Source organism: Gordionus sp. m RMFG-2023, chromosome 3, assembly GCF_954871325.1.
Source record: "Gordionus sp. m RMFG-2023 chromosome 3, tfGorSpeb1-WG-v2, whole genome shotgun sequence".
Lineage (NCBI taxonomy): Eukaryota > Metazoa > Nematomorpha > Gordioida > Chordodea > Parachordodidae > Gordionus > Gordionus sp. m RMFG-2023.
The window spans coordinates 2188338-2210312 of record NC_088777.1 but is presented as its reverse complement, the minus strand read 5'-3'; the positions used below and the strand labels follow the sequence as shown (position 1 = coordinate 2210312).

The 21975-nt window shown below is 32.0% G+C and overlaps 1 protein-coding gene across 6 annotated transcripts; it reads left to right on the top strand.

Annotated features, from left to right (window-relative positions):
• The first annotated feature begins 589 nt into the window (after positions 1-589).
• LOC135925690 (AT-rich interactive domain-containing protein 4B-like) lies at positions 590-21751 on the top strand. Of its 6 annotated transcripts, none has more exons than XM_065461133.1 (21): positions 590-747; positions 791-865; positions 914-1010; positions 1144-1223; positions 2061-2239; positions 2458-2596; positions 3611-3878; positions 4152-4246; positions 5689-5798; positions 7815-8101; positions 8451-8996; positions 9066-9859; positions 10967-11211; positions 11355-11424; positions 12751-12803; positions 13092-13164; positions 14267-14324; positions 16597-16746; positions 17297-17431; positions 18871-19005; positions 21500-21745. In XM_065461133.1, exons 1-21 carry the CDS (start codon positions 637-639, stop codon positions 21598-21600), a joined length of 3801 nt encoding a protein of 1266 aa, XP_065317205.1. In that variant the 5' UTR covers positions 590-636; the 3' UTR covers positions 21601-21745. The 6 variants fall into 6 exon arrangements, with proteins under 6 accessions (XP_065317205.1, XP_065317203.1, XP_065317206.1 ...); XM_065461131.1 differs by having other exon boundaries at positions 14264-14324; positions 21500-21741; XM_065461134.1 differs by having other exon boundaries at positions 2458-2590; positions 14264-14324; positions 21500-21740.
• The last annotated feature ends 224 nt before the right edge of the window (positions 21752-21975 follow it).

Below are 21975 nucleotides of genomic sequence, written 5' to 3'. Positions count from 1 at the left end.
ATAGGCGTATGGCGTACGACTATCATCTCTCGTTATTTTTACAACACCCTGGTTAAGATAAGCTTAATTATTATAGCTTGAAAAATTTGCTCATATGACTGAAAGGTTTGGACTGTTATTTATCAAATCCAGGGGCTTAAATATTATTATTTGGGCTTAAATTTTGATCGAGCCGTTTTTATCACGCAGATTGGACTTTTTACTTAACTATTTAGAATTGCTCGGGAGATGGGTATGAAAGATAAATCCTAAATAAAATAATTAAAGTAATCATATGATCAAATTAAAACATTGTTTTTTTTAATACTAAATAAGTAATTACTATTTACTAGTCACAAAAAGAAACAGTGCTATTAATTGATTACACTTTTATAAAAGTTACTACCGATCGCTATTTTAAAACAACATTGGTTTTACGGTTGATTATAATATTTTTTACCCGACTTTATAATTTTATTGTTCCACTTCTATTTATAATTTTGCAATTTTAATTATTCATGAGTAATATTGTTTTTTTTAAAATTATTTTATATAGAAAAATTATTTGTGAATGTAGAATAAATTAATTACTTTTAGGTACGGTTTATATATAAAATCAGCTGCTTTTATTGTATCGAGCACATTTAGACATTATTAATGGCTGATGAACCACCATATCTCACTCTTGGTACAGAAGTTAGTGCTAAATTTAAAGGCGCTTTTTGTGAAGCAAAAATTAAAAAAGTATCCAAATCAGTCAAATGCAAGGTTTTTTTTAATCATATGTTTGCAAATTTAATTTTATAAAAAGGTAACATTTACTAATTCTACAAATAATTCCTCATACCAAATACCTGATGATGATATTCAAGGGAATAATTTACAAGTACTCAATTACTAATTCAATGATAAAACTAATGTAATTTACTTAAAGATTGGTGCCATGGTGAAAGCAAAACATCCTCAATTAAATGGTCAATTGTTTGAAGCTAAAATTGTTAAAATTATTGATAGTAGTGCTTACACAGTTGGTAAACATATATTTATAAAATTTACAAAGATAACCTTATTTACAAATAAAATTATTTAACTTGTAATAATTGGTAACAACATTATACATCTTAAAAATATAACTTATACCATTTTTTTAATGAAATTATAAAGAGTTTGATGATGGGGATGTTAGGGTGCTTAAAAGAAATTTGATATGCTTAAAGGGTCAAAAACATTTTCAAGAAAGTCAAGTAAAATTAAAAATTTCAAATTTAATCAGGCTTTCACATACTCTTACAAAATTAAAAATCTTCAAGATTTTTAATCTTTAAGATCAAAATAATGATTTTTTTCTGGAGTAGGCTTAAACAAAATTTTTGATGAAATTTATCTCAAATTTTTTTTATATAAAATCTTATGTGAATATATTTTTTTAATCAGATTTTTGGGGAAAATAAAACTTAGATAATCATTAAAAAATTATATTTAACATTATTTTTGTATATGATATGTGAATTTTTCAATTTATTGAATTTTATTTCTTGAGATATATCGAAAACTATTATTTTTTGTTAACTTTTTGCAATCAATAAAATTAAAAATGTAAACTGGCAAACACACCTACTGAGTTACAATTTTTTTTTTTCAGAAATATTTATATGATCATATGTATTAAATGCATGAAAATTTTTGAAAATATTTTAAAAAAAGATTTCTAAAATTAAGAGATAAAAATATATAGTGCAAAAATTCAGAGTTGTTAACACTACTTCTTAAAAGTAGCTAGCCCCTAACTCCCACTCCTACCTTCTCTAAAGGAGCTTCACTCCTACTACATATTTAAAAGGAGTTAGCTCCTGCTCCCTATTTTTAAAAGGAAGGGTGCTCCAGGTGTTTTTGAATAACAACTCTGCAAACTTTATAACTAGAAGACCATCATCTTTATTGAAATTTTCTTTCTTCTTGCCTGACTCAATTGGTTCTCTGGCTTAATGAATTATAATAATAAACTTTTTGTAGTTACTAATTTACAAAATATTATATATTTAAAATAAATAAAATTAACTATATATATATCTTGTTGATAGACATTAGATAAATTGCCACTAACTAATCCGGAATTATTTGGCACACCAGTGGTTACTAAAAAGTTGACTAGTAATATGAGCAATTCCTCGAGTCTTAGTAGCAGCAATAACAAGACTAATTCCAAAAATAGAGAAAAATCAAAAATGGATTCCATGTTAAAGGATAATAAAGAATACAGGTAATTCATCATCATCATTATTTTAAATATAATAAAATTAATAAAAGGACTTGTATTTCTTTAGACCATGTCCAGAACATCAAAAAATTTAATATATAAAAAAATTTAAACTTTATTGTAGAACACAAAACAAACCTTATTTGCGAAATTCAAAGTTTTAAAAACTTTTGAAACCTTCGATTCTTATTATTTTTGTTTTGAAAAAAAAATTATTGAAGAAAATCCCAAAGTTTATCAAAAAATATTACCCCTTCTTCGACAGCTGACAAAAAGATCAAACGGGATAAACGGCATACAACAGCTATAACCACAAAATTACCCGAAAGACACAAAGATGGATCCCATCATAGGGTTAGGGTAAACTGTAATTTATTATAAATTATACTTAGAAATTCTTGAATTGTAACTATAATTCTAAGAAAAAAAAAGGTACTCATAAAATATATTAAAAAAATTTTACAATTAAATTGAGATTTGAGAACCTACGTATAAAAATTATCTGGGTTTACCAACGACATATAATAATACTTAGACTGACGATGCATTCGTCAAAAGGGTGTACCAATGAAAACAGCTGGGGATGCCATTTTAGTTACCCTTATATCGGTATTAAAAGGCCAATTTATTCCTACGTCTGACGTAAATTTTTTTAAAGAATCGCCCGATCATCGAGAAAATAAGGAAGCATGTCATCAATTTTAATATATGTTTATAAACATGTGAATAATTACTATATGGGTTACCGAAATGGCGGCTCCAGCTGATTTGCATTCAACGAAGCTTTCAAAGGCATTATTACGAATGGAGTGTCAGTCTAAGTAATTATTATATATCATGGGGGGTTACCAAGAATCATCAAAAAGTCAGTTATTTTAAAATGTAAGCTAAAACTGATTGATGAAACAAGAAGAATCTTAAATTTTGCGCGAACATTATTGAGTGAAAGATTAATCCGACTTAAATATTGTTAATTTTTTTTTTAATCGTGTGGTTACATTAGAGGTCTGGGGATAGTTGTTTTTTTATAGCCCTCTTCACCATTATTTTTTTAAATCATCTAACTTTGGCCAATAACGACTTGGCCAAATTTTATATACCACCTTCAATCTTTAAATTTAAGCTCAACTTAGGGGTTTAAGTCAATTTATTTTTAAGCCAAAAAGCTTAGCATAGTTCTAACGAAGTGTTGGGCCTCGTTTTATAAAGCGAGAGTATATCGTAGTTTATAATGACCCGAATGATGTTATGAAACGAGCTACTACATCGTATTGACGCATTTCGAAAATCACATGTTGGGGCTAAACGAGACCGCAGCCGAAGTTAGCTGCTCACGGACTAAAATTAAATTTCAAATTTTATTTTTGTTCTCAGGTGAAATCTGTCCTAGATGTCGACAAGGAATCCGATTCGCAAAAGGATCATCACAAAACATTTTCGAAAGAAAAAGAAAACGTGGCGGTGAAAAACGTGGCTAAAGATAAGGACGCGAGTAGGGAAAGGAAAGACACGGCCTCAGAACGGCAGGGAACGCTGGAAAATCTGGAGGAAAATAGCGAAGACGAGGACGAGGAGGAAGAGGAGAGTCTGGAAGAGAAGGACCATTTCGTGGCTCAGCTCTATAAATTTATGGAGGACAGGGGTAATTCCATTTTTGAATTTTTTTAAAATATGTTTTTCATTGTTTTCTATCACAAAAGGCTGATTTTCAAACTTTCAAATCTAATTAGGTTTTTTGTAAAGAAAGAAAGAGAGAAAGAAAAAAGAAAGAAAGAGAGAAATGAAAGAAAAGAAGGAAAGAATAGAATGAAAAATATACAATAGAAAAATAGAATGATTAGGGAATACCGTTATTTAATACATTTTACCCTATACTTATACGTTATAGAAGCTATTATTTTTTACACGAACTCAGGAACTCCCCTTAACAAATTGCCAACTATAGGGACGACCGATTTAAACTTCCACAAGCTGTACAAAGTTGTCTCGGCTCTGGGTTATTATAATAAAGTTTGCAAAGGAGGAACAATATATGCCTTGAATTTTTTAAATTACGGAATATAATTTTAAAATGATTTATCTTGTAGCTATTATCCCTCCTTCTAATACTGGTTAAATGGATTTATTATAGAAGAAGTCATATAAGAAGAACCTTTCTTTCTCTCTCTCTTTCTCTTTTTTTCTTTCTCTTTCTCTCTCTCTCTTTCTCTTTCTCTCTTTCTCTTTCTCTTCTCTTTCTCTTTCCCTTTCCCTTCTTCCTTCCTTTCCTTTCCCTTTCCCTTTCCCTTTCCCTTTCCCTTTCCCTTTCCCTTTCCCTTTCCCTTTCCTTTCCCTCTTCCCTTTCCCTTTCCCTTTCCCTTTCCCTTTCCCTTTCCCTTTCCCTTTCCCTTTCCTTTCCCTTTCCCTTTCCCTTTCCCTTTCCCTTTCCCTTTCCCTTTCCCTTTCCCTTTCCCTTTCCCTTTCCCTTTCCCTTTCCCTTTCCCTTTCCCTTTCCCTTTCCTTTCCCTTTCCCTTTCCCTTTCCCTTTCCCTTTCCCTTTCCCTTTCCCTTTCCCTTTCCCTTTCCCTTTCCCTTTCCCTTTCCCTTTCCCTTTCCCTTTCCCTTTCCCTTTCCCTTTCCCTTTCCCTTTCCCTTTCCCTTTCCCTTTCCCTTTCCCTTTCCCTTTCCTTTCTTTCTTTCTTTCTTTCTTTCTTTCTTTCTTTCTTTCTTTCTTTCTTTCTTTCTTTCTTTCTTTCTTTCTTTCTTTCTTTCTTTCTTTCATTCTTTCTTTCTTTCTTTCTTTCTTTCTTTCTTTCTTTCTTTCATTCTTTCTTCCTTTCTTTCTTTCTTTCTTTCTTTCTTTCTTTCTTTCTTTCTTTCTTTCTTTCTTTCTTTCTTTCATTTCTTCCTCTTTCCTTTCCTTTCCTTCCTTCCTTCCTTCCTTCCTTCCTTCCTTCCTTCCTTCCTTCCTTCCTTCCTTCCTTCCTTCCTTCCTTCCTTCCTTCCTTCCTTCCTTCCTTCCTTCCTTCCTTCCTTCCTTCCTTCCTTCCTTCCTTCCTTCCTTCCTTCCTTCCTTCCTTCCTTCCTTCCTTCCTTCCTTCCTTCCTTCCTTCCTTCCTTCCTTCCTTCCTTCCTTCCTTCCTTCCTTCCTTCCTTCCTTCCTTCCTTCCTTCCTTCCTTCCTTCCTTCCTTCCTTCCTTCCTTCCTTCCTTCCTTCCTTCCTTCCTTCCTTCCTTCCTTCCTTCCTTCCTTCCTTCCTTCCTTCCTTCCTTCCTTCCTTCCTTCCTTCCTTCCTTCCTTCCTTCCTTCCTTCCTTCCTTCCTTCCTTCCTTCCTTCCTTCCTTCCTTCCTTCCTTCCTTCCTTCCTTCCTTCCTTCCTTCCTTCCTTCCTTCCTTCCTTCCTTCCTTCCTTCCTTCCCTTCCTTCCTTTCCTTTCTTGATATTTTTTTCTAATTTGTTCTTTTCCTCCTAAGGTGACCAATAACGAAAAGTGGAACGAGGTTTGCCAAAAAATGGGGGTATTCAAGCAGTGCGATTGGCCGAAGTCTCTAGTCGTTAAAAGGGTTCAAGCTTTTTACAAAAAGTTTCATTTTTTTTGATATATTTATAATTGCGTTTTTTTTATTTGTTTAATCACGGTGGCCTCTTGAGATATGTCGAGATATGACAAGTACCCTTTTGCGATCGAATAATGATCAATTTTTGTATGCTATTAAATCTTCTTTTGCATTCTAATTTTGTCCTTCGTCCATACTTCATAATATATAGTAAACTGCTCGTTTTGAGCCGATTTAAAACGGCTAACTCAGTATTTTAGCTAGAAAAATATCGCTCTTAGCCTCGAGATTTCGTTGATATATGTTTAGACCTTTGTTCCTTGTACGAGCATAATGTTTAGGCTTGCGTGATATTTTTCTGAATGAAATAATGAAGTTTGACGTTTTTAAAAATCGGCTCAAAAGGAGCCGTTTAACAACTACTTCATAAGTGCCCCCTTTTGCGATTTTAATATTATTATCCCTTGGATGATTAGTCTCTCATTCCTCAAATTATTTTAGCCATGATTGGAATCAAAAGATATCCGATAATTATTAGCAGAGTTGTTAAAGTAGCTCGCTATCTTTTTTGGTAGCTATAGCTAATAGCCGCTACTTTTTTTAAAATTATTTAATTTTTTAGCGCGCTACTTCGCTACTTTTAAAAAATATAATGAATGTAAGTATAAACATGAAAATTTAAATATAATATCATAATTAATTATAATTTTTATAATTTATTATTTAATTTGGAAATTTAAATATATTTTCAATTTTTAATTTATATTTTCAATCTGTGTTAATAATCTAAAATGGCATCGCCCATGGTTATCCAAATTCTTGAAAGTGATTCAGACATGGAAGATTCAATGGAAGAAAATGTACTTAATAACTCTAATAACGATTTCCCATTCCCTAGATTTGAAAAATTTTTTAAAATAAATATTAAAACAAAATCTGGATTCAAATTCCTGTGCTTAAAATGTAAAAAAAATATATCATCAAATCAATCGAGTAGCTATAACCTGAAGAAACACCTAAAGGTAAATTGTTATTTTTATATTATAATATTATTTATTTTATTAGACTGTTCACGCCAATTGCTATAAGGAAATAGAGAAACATATAAAAAATTTTGGTATAGGAGAATCTTCATTCAAAAAGACAGATACTATCCAAACCAAATTAACTGACAATAAACATGCCAATATTTCACAAAAATTGGCTGATAAAGTAATTGTTGATTTTATTATTGACACAGTTCAGCCATTGTCCTTGGTTGATAATTCATCATTTACTATGATGATTAAAACTTTATCCCCTGGCACAACAGTTTTATGTCGCCGACACTTATGGATAAAATAGACGACAACTTCAAAGTGATGAAAGATGCTCTAATAGTAGAGTTATCAGATATATCTTATGTATGTACCACGGCAGATAGTTAGACACATAACAGAAGGTAAAAACTTATTTATATTTATAAATTGATCTGATTAAATATTTTTAGAGCTTCCTTGCCCTCAAGTGCTAGTGTCGAGAGATTATTTAGTAAAGCAAAGCTTATACTTTCTGATCGTCGCTCTGGACTTGGGGATGATAATATTGAAATGATATTACTATTAAAATGCAACAAATTAAAATAAATATTTATTTATATTTATTTTTTTATAATCTAAACTAACTATATTTTTATATTTATAAATGTTGATTTTTATATATTATTTATTTTACATTTACATTATAAGCAAAAAAAAAATAAAAAAAATTTGTTTCATTTGTTTCTAAAAATTTTTTTATAAAAAGTAGCTTAAAAGTAGCTAAAGCTACTTTTGAAAAAAAGTAGCTAATAGCGCGCTACTTTTTTTGACAAATAGCGAAAGCGGTAGCGCGCTACTTTTAAAAATAGCGTTTAACAACTCTGATTATTAGATGAAAAAAAAAGGTTTTGGATATGACTGATTTTAATTTGTAGAAAACGAATTTAATGATTTCCTAACCTCATTTTTACGCAGGGCCAGGAAAAATATATAAAAAATAAAAAAAAATTTTTTTCCCTGAAGGTATCTTTTAAGATTCGAAGAATTTTCCCGTAAACTTGGATGCACCCTCATGACACTGCCTATTAGTTCGGTGAACACGTCGACTTTTAAGAGTAACAGTAGTTCCGGCGGTAGTGCAAGCTCCGTATCCCTGGCGGCAAATTTAGAATCTCATCACGCGTCCGAGAGGGATAAAACTGTCGTCACTTCCGGTAACGGCGTAAACAGTGGCCATTATCGCAATTCGCTCAACTTAAACGTCATAATGTCCGCCACCGACAACAGTAACGCCAGTCATAATATCCAAGGTAAATTTTAAAAAAAAGTTGTTTATTTTATAAAATTGAAAAAAAAAAGAAGAGAAGAGAAAATCGTTTTATTAAAAAAAAATAATTGTCAATAAAATTATTTTACGCGCGCTTTGATTTTGTCATCCATTTAAAAAAAAGATTTTTACCCTAACATCAAACAACCAAATTTCTGACTTCCGATTATTATTTAAAATTAAAAATGATTATTTTTGAATAAAAAATGAATATATTTGTGAATAAAAATATAAATTTTTGATTAAAAATGAATATATTTTTTTAAATACCATATTATATATATAATTAAAAATTTTTATGCGAATCATTTTATTTATTCCGATTATTATAGGTAGAAGTTTGATAAGGGAAAAACGCTTCGGTAAAGTGCTCGACAAAAATAACAAATCGCCCACGATCCCCCCAAGTAAATCGTTAGGCAGTGACCTACCCGCTAAAACGAGCGATAGGGGAACCTTCAAGAGCGGATATAAGGATAGCGGCGGAGGGAAAATGAGGACCTCCTCGTCTTCCTCCAATTCCCTCTCCTCCATCTCTTCCACCGATAATATTCCGTCTACCAGTGGCTCGTTAGCCAATCAAGAAGACGCGGCGGCGTTTACCCCAACAACCAAAGACCCAAAGGTGAATACCTACAAGGCAAATGACGATACCGCCGAAAGAGAAGGCGGTAAGGCCGAATTAAGTGACCAATTTAAGTACAGCGCGAGTTACCTGTACCTCAAAAGAAAGAAGAGTTTGCAGAAACTTTCGCTTAAAAGTTCCAACAACGTCAACGTTACCCGAGATAATATCAAAGACGACTCCAACACAAAACTCCACGAGGAAAATTTTAAAGTTGATAGCCGGAAGACTGATCATTCCAAGATGAATGAAGGTACGTTAAATATTTAGAAGTTTTATAAATTTACTTTTTTTTAAAATAATATATTACTCGTTGCGGTAGTAGATAGTGATCGTGCGGTTAGGAGAGACAAAAAGGCGAAATTGAGAGACGGCGATAGTTCTAACCAATTCGACGATGCCAGACATAGCGGCGTCAACACCGCTAGCCTCAAGCGAACCGCCAAAGATATAACTGCCGATGATAAAGTCGAACCGAGATTACTCTCCAGCGACCAAGAGAATGAAGCCAAAATGGTGGACCAACATAGGGCCCACAAAAAGAAAGTCGTCAAACATTCTCTACCAGCCACTGATTCCAAGGAGACTATTCTCGCAAAGTCCGAGGTGCTAAACCCCGCAATTGGCGGATCTCATCCGAAAACGGTGAAAGCTGTTGACGAAAAATCCATCAATATAAGCCAACGCAGCGTGTACGATTTTACCGACATCGCCGATTTTACCGTCGGCGATTTTTGCCGCAAACAAGAAAGTTATACGGAAAACATCGTCGACGAAAAGAATCCCGAATTCGCGACTCGATCAGCGCCTATAATGGGCCCATATCTAAATACGCCGTTAATTGACATAAACGCTTCCGTATTTTCTTTACCGGATATCGGCGCCACTCGATCCGGTCTCGATTTTGAAATCAAGGCACCTTCTTCCCATGATGAGTTCGAAGGTCCCCAACAAAAATTCGATGACTCGTTCAGCGTTCCTAACGAAGTCGATAAAAGCGGCCCTCAAGATTATTTGCCGCTTATCGCCGACTCCATCAAGTTCGAAACGGAGATCGGGGATGACGTAGTCATCAGTAGTAACGATAGTCAGATCAGGGACAGCTTCGTCGATAAGGTAAAATATTTTTCTTCTTCTTCAAAGAAGTTACTTGTCTCATTATTTTTTTTTTGCGTTCTAGTAATGGAAGCCATCTAAAGATTGAGTGTTGTTTTGAAAATTAGCTTCGTTCCCGTACTCATCTCAATTTATGGTTCCTAAAATGTCTGAACAGAGCAATCTATTCAGAAGTGCAGCTAGTAGTGTTGCTAAATTACCTAACCTTGACCACCTCTACTGAGGCTTAGCCAAGCTTTAGGCTCAATATATTGATCTAAGTTGAGTCTCAACTTGAAGATCGATTAGAATATTCTTGGATAAAAATATGGCTACGCGGTTTTATAGTTGACTGAAGTTAGAACAACTCTAGCAGCTAGGGTATCCATTTTTTAGTGGGAGGGAGGGGGGGTGGTTATTAAAATGCTCTAACGGTACATACCTTTATAAGACGCTTTAAGAAGTACGTACTTAGCAGAGTTGTTAAAAGATACTTTTTAAATGGATCTAGATACAAATACATCATCTAAAATAATATATAGATACGGATATTTTAATCAAAAATCTATCTAGATACAGATACCACATTTTCTAGATACAGGATCTAGATAACAACTCTGGTACTTAGTCCGTATATTTTTTGGATCCCAAAAAAATAGCGTAGAATTTCGGGCGGTTATTTTAGAATTAGTGTCGTTAAATTTAGCCGGTTTTAAATTAAGATTTTAGGTGATATTAATTGTGCCTCGAGACTTCATTAATAGGTGTCCCTAACCTTCCATGCCAATTCCCAGGTCGACTCCCGTTTTTTTCTTAAAGAGGAAATGGACACGCTATAACTGTATACATCACCGCTAAATCTCGCTAACCGTGAATGCAGGGTAGCGCGACCACCCAACTTTATAAAAAAAATAATAATTTTGAAATTTAATTTTCACTAATTTAAAATAAGAATGTAAGAGTTCTAAGAACATGCAAATTTTTTTTCTGATTTAAAAAAAAAACGTTGATTATTATAAAATACGATGTTATTATTAAATTATGAATATTAATTAAAAAAAAAAATTTAAAAGATAACTGAATCATAAAAAAACTAAAAAAAAAATTTTTCGATTACATTTCAAAAAGGACAAAATTCTCGAATCGGAAGAAACCAATACCGGAAACGGTAACGGCAACACCAGGTCGAGCAGACGATTAGAAGCTAGGAAAAGGCAGACGACGATCCTTAAACTCGGACCGGAAAATTTGTATTCCATATCGGAAATCACGAAAGTTATTCCGTGTTCAAACGAAAATAAGGAACCCGCGATTTCTAACCCGATAAACGAGGAGGGATTCGGCGCGCTTCCAGCGAAAGATTCCGAAATAAAGTAATAAAATCCGCCATTTTTTATATATCGAAACCGGAAATGGGGAAAAACACTGGCAAGCCGACATTTTGGGCCAATCTCATCCGATTTTTTTACGCATGCGCTTTTTAATAAATTATTTATAAAATTATGAATTTTAAAAGGACATCCGATGCTGAAAGGAATCCACCCACTTTAATAGTCGATCAAAATGCCCCACCGGCTGAAGATAAAGTTTGTTGTTTTTTAAAAAATGATTTAATAAAGAATATGGTAGTAAATAGCAGAGTTGTTAAAGTATCTAGATACAAGTATCTAGATCCTGTATCTAGATATAAAAATGTGGTATCTATTTTAGACGATGTATCTGTATCTAGATCCATTTGAAAAGTATCTTTTAACAACTCTGGTAAATAGGGACAACATCCGGACTTAATTATTTATTTATTTTTTAAAAGAACTGTTTTTTTATATAAATATAAAAAACGGAAAAAAATCATACCTTAAAAATTGTTTTTTTTTAAAATTATTTCTTGAACTACTTCTAATAGCGTGTTCGAATCGCGCGATTTTAACGAGGAAATCGCAAATAAGCTTGCGATTATCAATATCGCCTCAATTTAAACGAGGATGGGGTGTGAGTTTTTTTTTTGAATTTATCTTATGAATGTAAGAAATAACGGGGAACATAGCAAAAAAAAAACTCTTATTTTTTTTAAAAGAGGTCCGAACCCACCCCGAGTCCCTATTAATATCGGGTTTGATGAGTTGCCCGTAAATCGGGCTCCGTTTGGTCTGCGGTCTCGGTATTTCCAGCCCGACAATTTTAAATTTCCCGAACCCGTGGATCGAATAGGGGAGGAGTATGTAGGCTTACCTCGTAACAAAAAAAAGGAGAAAAAGTTTAACAATAACCATTTTAATTACATTTTAAAAATAATATATATATAGACAAGTTGGAAGAGCTGTATCTTTAGACACTAGGAGTAGAAATTTGAAAAATAATTAATTGATTTAAAGGGCTCGTTTTGAGCCGATTTTTAAAATCGGCAAACTCTATATTTTAGCCAGAAAAACATTGTCCTAAGCCTCGAGATTTCGTTACTAGATGTCCCTAACCTTCGTTCCTTCTACAAACAAAGTCTTCAGGCTTGCGTAGTATTATTCTAGATAGGATACCGAGTTAGCCGTCATAAAAATCGGTTCAAAACGAGCCGTTTAACAACACTAAAATAGGTATTGCCAAAAAGGAAATGTATTTTATCGCGAATTTTGAACATAAACCCTACCAATATTTTTAGAAATTTTTTTAATTATCGTAATCAGACACCTGCAGAGGTACCATTTGTACGGGCCCGGCCCTGAATGTCAATAAATTTTCGGACCGGCCCGGGTTTTTTTTTAAAAAAAATATAATTTTATTTATTTTTGATTTTTTTTATAGCAAATAATGGCGTTTTCTTTCCCCGTTTTTTTTATATGTAAAAAAACAGTTCTTGTTTTTTATTGTTTTTTTTGTTTTGTTGAACAAAAATAATATTAAATAATGTGTTTATTTAGATCGCGGAAGAATCTTATCCCATTTCAGAAATAAAGATGGCCGATGAAGAAAAGTTTTTTTTTTTTTTAAAATATATAATATATATATATATATTCTTTCTTTCTTTTTTTTTAAAGAAAGATATAATTTTGGCGGTATTTAAGACAGAGTTTAAAATAATGTTTTTTTTTTCAAAGATACCAAATCTTTTAAATTAAAATTTGTTTTTGAGGAATGTTCTCGAATAAAATTAAATCAAATTTTACCTTGAAAATATTTTTATGAATCAATTCTTTCGCGATTTTTTTTTTAATACAAAAAATAATTTCACACATGAATATAATTTATTCTTAAATTTTAGTAAAGACCACGAACTAGCCAATGAGAACGCAGTCAGCGTTACTAGGCCAGAAAAGTTAAACGATGATGAACAAGTAATACTAATTTTTGTTTTTATTATAAATTCCTGATAATCAGGGTTGTGCATTTGACCGGTCAAATACGTTTCGGTCAATTGACCGACATTTGACCGGTCAAATATGGTCAAATGTGGTCAAATTCAAATATATAAACTTTATTTTGAATATAATAGTAAAACGAATCTATAATATTCATCTTTTAAATTCATTGTCATTCAATAACTAACGTATAGCTATCTGTAGCAGAGTCTTGTTCTGATTCATATTCAATTTATCATATTCTTTAATATTTTTTAATCAATTTTCCTGATGTCTTAGATCTTCAATCGATTTCTATTTTTTTCATAAAATCTTGGTCATCACTACCTTGTAAAATAGCTAATTCTTGAATTATATCACATACTTCATTAATTTCACTACTAGTGAGTTCTCCTCTTGATATTGTGGACCCAAAAAATAGGCAAACATTGTGATCACATGTATTTGCATCGTTTTTTCCTTTTTTAAACATATTTTTAATTCATTTTTCCTTTAAATTTTTTTAGAGTATTTGACCGTATTTGACAGGTCAAATACTCCTCCGGTCAATTGACTGAATTTGACTGGTCAATTGACCGACTTGCCAACCTTTGCTGATAATAATACATTTCGAAATTTCATTGCGTGAATTGAAATTGAAAGATTTTGTTTACAATTTATTTTCTTCATATGCCAACCCCAAGGACCTATAATAATACCTTAACTGACGATGCATCCGTGATAATGCATTTGAAAGCGTGGTTGAATGCAAAAATCAGCTGCATGCGCCCATTTTTGTAACCCTTATAGTAATTATTCTCGTGTTTAAAAAAAAACTACTATTAAATTGATAACTTGCTTCCTTTATTATAACGATGATCGGACAATTCTTTAATAAAGTTTGCGCCAGATTTGGGAATAAATTGGCCCTCTCGTTTAAAATTTTTTTATAATATCGAATATGCATAATCAAAATGGCGTCCCCAGCTGTTTTTCATTGATGTGCACTTTTATTGAATGCATCGTCAGTCTCGGTATCATTATACGTCATTGACCCTACCCTCATCTTACTACTTTTTATTTATTTTTGCCTTAGAAGCAAGCACTCAAGGAATCGCTAAATTTATCATCCACAATTTCTTCCAAACTCTTTGACGGTAAATTAAATGATTACACATATATATATATTTCTTTCTTTCTTTCTTTCTTTCTTTCTTTCATTAGGACATTATATATACGTCACCTGGAAAACATTGGTTACTTCCAATGGGGAAAAAAAAATAAAGAGCCCTCATTATATATTTTATTTAATAAATTAATAGTCTTTTTTGGTTGTTGTTACTGAAAACATATGGTAGCAGCTTTTTCCTGCCCAACATTTTGGACACTTGCTTTAAAAGGTGGATGGATATTATTGATCATCAACGCGCCCAAATCAAATCTTACTAATGATTAACCACCTATATCTCCAAAATTTCTCGAAGTCGATTTTTCCACATTTAGTTTTTTTAAAGATAAAAAAAAACGTAAGTAGAGAGCATAATCAGGTGTAGGAAATTTCAAATATCCTGATTTTTTGCCGTATAAATTTCTACACGACTACCCGTGACCTTAAGGAAAATAAATGCTAGAAAAATAGCGACTGGAACATTTCCACTTTCGTTGGTGGTGAATACATCCTCACCTCGATTGTCATGTCATAACCAACGTTTTATTATAAATTTGGCTAATTACTCACCTATTTTCGTTCATTAAAGTTGTCTTGCTATGTCTAAGAGGAGATTAAGTAATTTTGGAACGCATAACCTAACCTCATATTTTTCCTCAAACCACTCCATGAGTTTAGATTCGGGAAGATTCACGTCTGCTAACCAATCTGTCTCAGTGCCTCACTCCTGTCCACTTAGTTCGACTGATAGATCCATAACTTGCCCCATGGATTGTTACTGTTTTAATGAACTCAACTAATTCGTATTATGACGCTAGAATACGAGATCAAGGTGGTATATTGGGAGTTTCATATTTATAACCGGCTTCTTGTTTTCATCGAGAGCACTAATTTTCCTTTTCCGAGTCGTCCGGGCTCATGCTTTCAGACGGATCCTACTCAATGTCATTTCCGCTTACATAGCCCTGCCAAGTTAGATAGGCCCGTTAATTTTATAATATTAACGAGCCCAGGAAAGACCGAATCTTTTGACCCCTTTCAAATATTATAAAATCTCACACTTAGGGGCATGCACCGTGACCGAGTAAATCCTTTAATTCCAGCTTCGGAGCTGCTAAGGATACACTAATTTTTACGAATATTATATTACAGAATGTTGGGAGTGCAGACGCTTTTGTATTTTAAAGGGAAAAAAATCTCAGTTTCTAATCGTTTGCAACGAATTTAAGAGGACCTTGGCATTCGCTAGGTGTTATTAAAGTCTGGATCTACACGCGAGCGTTCCGATGAACGTCAAAGTGTAAATATGATTTGGCGTCCCCGCTGACTAACGAATGCCGGAACTAAAATAAATCCCCTAAAGCATGATCAACCAATAGAATCGAAAAGAAGTCGGACCTATGTGTACAAGGGTCGTAATTAAGAATTTTTTTTTCTTAGGAGAGTTACTGGGAGGAGGGCAATTTGTTCTCCCATATTTTGATCAAATTTAACCGGAAATGGCATATTTCGATCACTTCCTACATTTAATGAATTAGCTGATAAATAAAAATGCGCAATATATCATAGCAAAATATAAATATGTTAATTGGTAAATGACAATATTAATCATAAATTATATAATATATTAAGACTAATTTATGTAATTTTTTATAGATTTTTTTAAAATTATAATTCACTTCTAAGTGTAAGCAGATGGCCAAAAATGCAAAATGAACAATATTTCATTGGGAGATGGGGCAAGGCTACAAGTACCCCCGGGCGGGTAAATTCGTGTCTAGCGATGATTTATTGGGTGAATTCAATTGGAGAAGGGGAAATACCTAATATTTGGCGACATATCAGCTCCCAGGGGTTTTTATTTTTCCCTACCCTACCCTCCATTCTTTTTTATAGACTATTTTCTATATAATATAAAAGAATTAAAAAGACCAACTATCGTTGTATTATCAAACCTGAATTGATTACGCTTCATGTTTAATATTTCAAATAGGTTTATGACCTAGGTCTCAGACCAGGTGACGTCACTAGAGGTGGGGCTATTTAAGGGCTCGAGCCCATCAAAATTTCGGAGTCTGTTTCCAAAAATACGAATCTTTGAGCAGAAGAGCGCCATTAAGTTCCGACAAACTGGAAAGGTTTAGTTTTGTTCCTGTCTTAAGGAATTTGAACACGTGTCTAATTTGTTTCGTAACATATTTCGAAAAAAAATTTTTTTATCAGATCATTTTAAAAAGTTTTTTTTATTTGTATTGATTTAGATATGCTGAAAAAGGAGGAAGATGGCTCCATAGCTGACGATGAACGTGAAAACAATAAATCTTTGATTAATAACGACGATGCTGGGAATATATTCAAATCTTTTGGCGGGAATATGGGCGTTGATTTGATGAACAGCACCTTTGCTTCGGGTATAGGCAACCATTAGCTTATTCCTTAAAATAAGGAATTTATTTTCGATTTCCCCTAATTTTGACTTGAATATTATGATCAGCGCCATTTTTAATCTACCATAGTTCTAGACTGATTGATAATTTATTCCATTAAAATGCATTTTACTAATGCAGTCTCACGCAGGAGTCAGCTGTAGACATCATTTTGTAATCTACGCCGAATAGTGCGGATCACAAATGGTGCCTTTAGCTGATTACGATGGGTGCCTTCAGCTTGGTGTTGTTAAAAAGCCAGATTAAAGCTGCCCGATTCGAATTTTAGCCATGAGATAATGTTGTGTAAACCTCAGGATTTGGCAAGTAGAAGCCCAACCCTATCTGCCCATCTATCAGCTAAATCACCAAGATTTCACTATATTGGACCCTAATCGGGGGTTTTTTTTAACAACACTACATCAGCTGATTACTATTGGGTGCTCTCACGTTTAACGAGTTAATCATCAATTTGAGTAATAATATCTTTGATTTTTATAATAATCCGTAATTTTTTTTGTTTATAAAAAAAAAGAAAAAGATGAGATAAACGAAAGTAAGGATAAAATAACCACGCCTTCATCCCAAAGAAAAAAATCCCAAACGATTTTCGCGCTCCCACCGGAAATACAAACTAATTTCGTCTGCACGTACGATTTTCTTGCTCTAGGTTTTTTTTTTTTTAAATTACATCTATAAAATTTAACTTCTGATAAATTGTTGATTAAGTTTTTTATATCTTTTATATAAAAGTATATATTTGAGAACAAAAAAACTACTTTTCTTTAAAAATTCGCCTGAATTCATAGTGGAGGCGATTTAACAGCTGTTTGAGATTACAGATGTTATATTTACAGAATTTGATCATTTCTTTTTATTAAAATACTAAAATAATTTAAGTTTAGAAAAATCACATGACAATTTTTTGTCAAGTCAGTGGATCATTGAAAAAAACACGTGATATTTATTTTATATAATCTTAATTTTTTTTTTGGAGTTTTTAAAAAAAAATATATAGCAAATCAAATATTATAAATTTTAAACTATGATAAGCGCGATGATGCTAGATAATTAAGTAAAATATTTGAATAAACGTGAAATGTTTAAACAATAATGCAAAGTATAATTTTAAGGAAAAGCAAAATATGTATATAAATTCATGGCATCAAGTTGATTTATTAAAATTTGGATGCGACATAATTGTTTTCTTACCGTTCTCAGAATGATGGCCCTCAGATCCTTCCATGCACGCTCGATTCGCTGAGTATGTTGAACAATATTGTTCTTAGTGAATGGGCCCATTTTCTCCCCTTTTCAATACTATTTTGTCAACATGTGTGACGAATAAGATAATCCATTATCCTTTTTTAAATGTTATATTATATGATATGGTGTGAAGTGAGTGATATTGAACGAACCAAATTTCGATACGATTGAGCGTAAGTAACGCCTGCTTATTTATAATATTTATATATTTTCAAAAAAAAAATGTCATTTTCGAAGAGTGTCTCTTGGCCTAGTCGGATGAGTGAGTGTACCTCAGTCCGAAGGTTCTGGGTTCGAATCCAGTAAAGATTATTTTTTTTAATTTTTTTTTTTCTGAAGCCCAACATGGGGAGGATATATAGTAGATCGGGAATTAGACCACGTAATATTAAAAAATAAATAGGTCTTTGCTACATGTTGACCATGGTATACGTAACTACCTTTTAAAGATGCCATGTAGTATAAATTGAAACATTTATGACTCAATTTTTTTTTTTTTAGAAAATAAAAATGATTGGCGTCCCGTGTTAAGATACGGATAAAATTCAAGTCATATCTTTTTCTTGAACTCTAACTTATATCGCGATTTATAGCGTGCTCCACGATAAAAATAGAAAGATAAATATTTTATGTGGATACGCTACACTACACGCTTGTCGCCCTCTATAGGGCAGAGCAGCGATCTAGGTTAGGCCTGAACGAGCTATAATAACAATTTACAGCCCTTGATCGTATCATTTGCTACCATTGCATTATTTAGGTGGTTCAAATCTCTAAAAAATTTTCTAACTTTATTATATATATTTATATATGTGTGTTTATCAAATTCTAACTTGCCTTTAGATTCCAACTTGTTATTGAACGCAAAGATTAGTGCTACCAAGACGAATATCAATACGTTGAGGAAGGTTTACCAGAAGCATAAATCCAAAGTTTCAGAAATCGACAAAATTCTCAAAAATATTCAAAAAATGGAAGGTAATTTTAATTTTGTGTTTAAAAGAAGAAATAACCTTGTTATATATATATATATATATATATAATTAAAATATTAACCCTTGTCCCTCCTCACCACCACCAATGTCGCTTTCGCTTATTGCAAGTTATTTATCCTTCGTAAATCAAGAATAATGGTGTTTCGGGAATCTATTCAAAATATCATTAATTCAATAATTTTTAAGAATTTTACAAATGTAATTTAATAATGATCAAAAATTTTTTTTTTTTCCAAATCATAATAATCATGTTATCATTATTATTTAATTCCAACCAATCAACGATATGCAATATTGTTGATTGACGGTTGCTATTAAAAATTATGCAAGGCTACCGACACTATTAATTTTTTTTTTTTTTATATCGCCAAATAATATTACTAGGTCAGTTCACGAATTTAAAATTGATTTTACGTTTGGCAAAAACTCCCTCCAAATATGATTAGCGAATAATTTAAATGGGCGAAAACCGGTTTCATCTGATTTGAATGAGATTAATATAATTTGTGGCGTGTAACGGCCACGGTAACGGATGCTGCACCGCAGCTGGGACCGGGCGTTACTAAAGATTTAATATCTGAACATGTATAGGAACCCAGACCGGATTATTCTTACTCGATGAACCGGTAACCTTAACCCGAACCCATTTTCTTTTTAGTTCATGTCGTAAACTTTTAATTGTGTAAACATCATTTTGGGGGCCAAAATAATATTTCTTGTAAACACGCTAGCTAGATTTGATTTATTTATTGTATTTATTAATTACTAGCGTTGTTAAAAGTTACATTTGAATGGTAACTAGTTACAAGTTACGATTCTTAAAAAAATATATATTAAGGGGGGTTAAGTCTTAACAGTAAGAAGTTGTAATGCAAAGAAGCCGCTAATAGAGTTAAACCCTTCTCGGTAGCTAGAATTACAGCGTCAATTTCTATACGTATTTTCTCATCTGTTTTCAAAATATGCTACAGTGTCATATTTAATATGCTGAAAAAAATATCATAATATAATATTTATTTTTCTAAATTTGGTTATTTTATAAATTTTTCAATTTAATTTTAACCATAAACTATTTTCTCAATTTGGGATCTGGAAGGTGTGCTAGTTTATCTCACCACAAGTAATGATGCTCGATGTAAGTGAAACATTTAATTCTGATGGGGGGGGAAAGTGGGCATTGGATTTTGCGTTTTTTTCAATACTCTTATAATGGACATCTCGATGAAAATTTTGCTTTTCATTTCTTTAAAATTTATAAAAAATCCACCTATTTAATATTTTATTTCTATAAAATTATCCAAGAAATTTCTTCCTCTATTTAAAAAAAATCCAAATTTTTTTATACTAGACGCTTCATAAAGAAGCCATAATTCGTATGAGATATTTCCAAGTGTAAGAGGCATTTGGTATCCAACAATCACTCAACGTTAGCGCTCGAGGGTAAAAAGTCATCTATCGTAATTGTATTTCAATTTCGTCGTGACCGATCCATCTTATTTTCACAGGCATCTCCCCTAAGCCAGCGACTATTAAACTCTTCCCTTCCTCCCCTCCCCCCTTCCAAACCGTTGTAGTTTTTACATAGAATATCACTGGTTTCAGTTTATGTGACTAGTAAAGATGATTGAAAGTAAGTACTAATCAAGCATTACATATCGGCTCACCCAGTTGTTCGGTTGCTTATCTCATTTTCTTAGTGGCATTATGGTAATCTTGGCAATTTTTCTTTATGTGCGTTTTTTTTAAAACTATCTACCAAACGGGGATTGAAGCACTAAAATATATATACGCGCTAATTGTTGTTAAAAGTGCCGGGGTTAATGTCTCCAGAAGTTTCTGGCGTAGACTTCACGCTTAAGGCTTGATATCTTAGTATTTATATGTAAATATATTTAGGCATTACTTAATAGTTTGGTATAGGTTTTTAGAATTAGTTTTTCCAAAATCTTGACTTTACTTAACGTTTAAATTTGCTTATAATTATTTTTTTGTGTTTCTCATAAACTGATCGTGGAATTGATAAGTACTGGTCAGGCACTAAATGTTAGCTCAAACAAGATTGTATAATTCTCTTCTATACTCATTCCATTCTGACCTGATGTCATTTTTTTTTTCATATTTCGGCTAATATATTTTTTTTAAAACTTTATTCTGGTAGCATTCATAGGAATAATGAAACACGGGCACAGATTTTAGATTTTAACGGTTTCTCCGATTGTTCTGTAAACTTTAACGGAGTTGATATAAAGATATTGCATTGTCCTCTAACCCCATACGCCACAGATAATGAAATACATTTAACGTACAAAAAAAAATAACTTTACTTTTCTCGTTGCGTGACAAAAAAAATGTAACTCTGGATACCCTTACTAGTTACATTTTATCAAATATAATTAGTTTTTTATTTTTTTCTATATATATATAGTTACACTCTTTAACAACGCTATTTATATTTTAAAAAAAAATATTTTATAAAGAGAATGGATCGAGTTCAACAGATATCAAGGAATATTACAACAATATCAAAGAAAACATTAGTTTAGCCAGCGTATCTTCTGATAGTTCTTCGCCCGAATGAGATAGGATATTGTTTAAAAACTTATCTATTTAAATATATCCTTTTTTTTCCACCTTAGTTAATATTGAAAAAATGACACTAATTTGCTCGAAGAAATGATGTGACAAAAATGACTATATTTAAATTTTGATTTTGTTTTATCGGATTTATTATATATATAGAAAATATTTTGCCATTTGCATATTTTTATTTATTTTATAACCGATATTTATAATAATTAAACTTATATTTATTTTTATTATATTTATATATATTTATATATATATATATAGATATAGTTTATTTTAAATTTTATATATATTATTTTTTTTTATATCCATGTTATTTGTTGCGGTATTATTTATTATTATCGATTTTAAAACAAATATTTTAGTA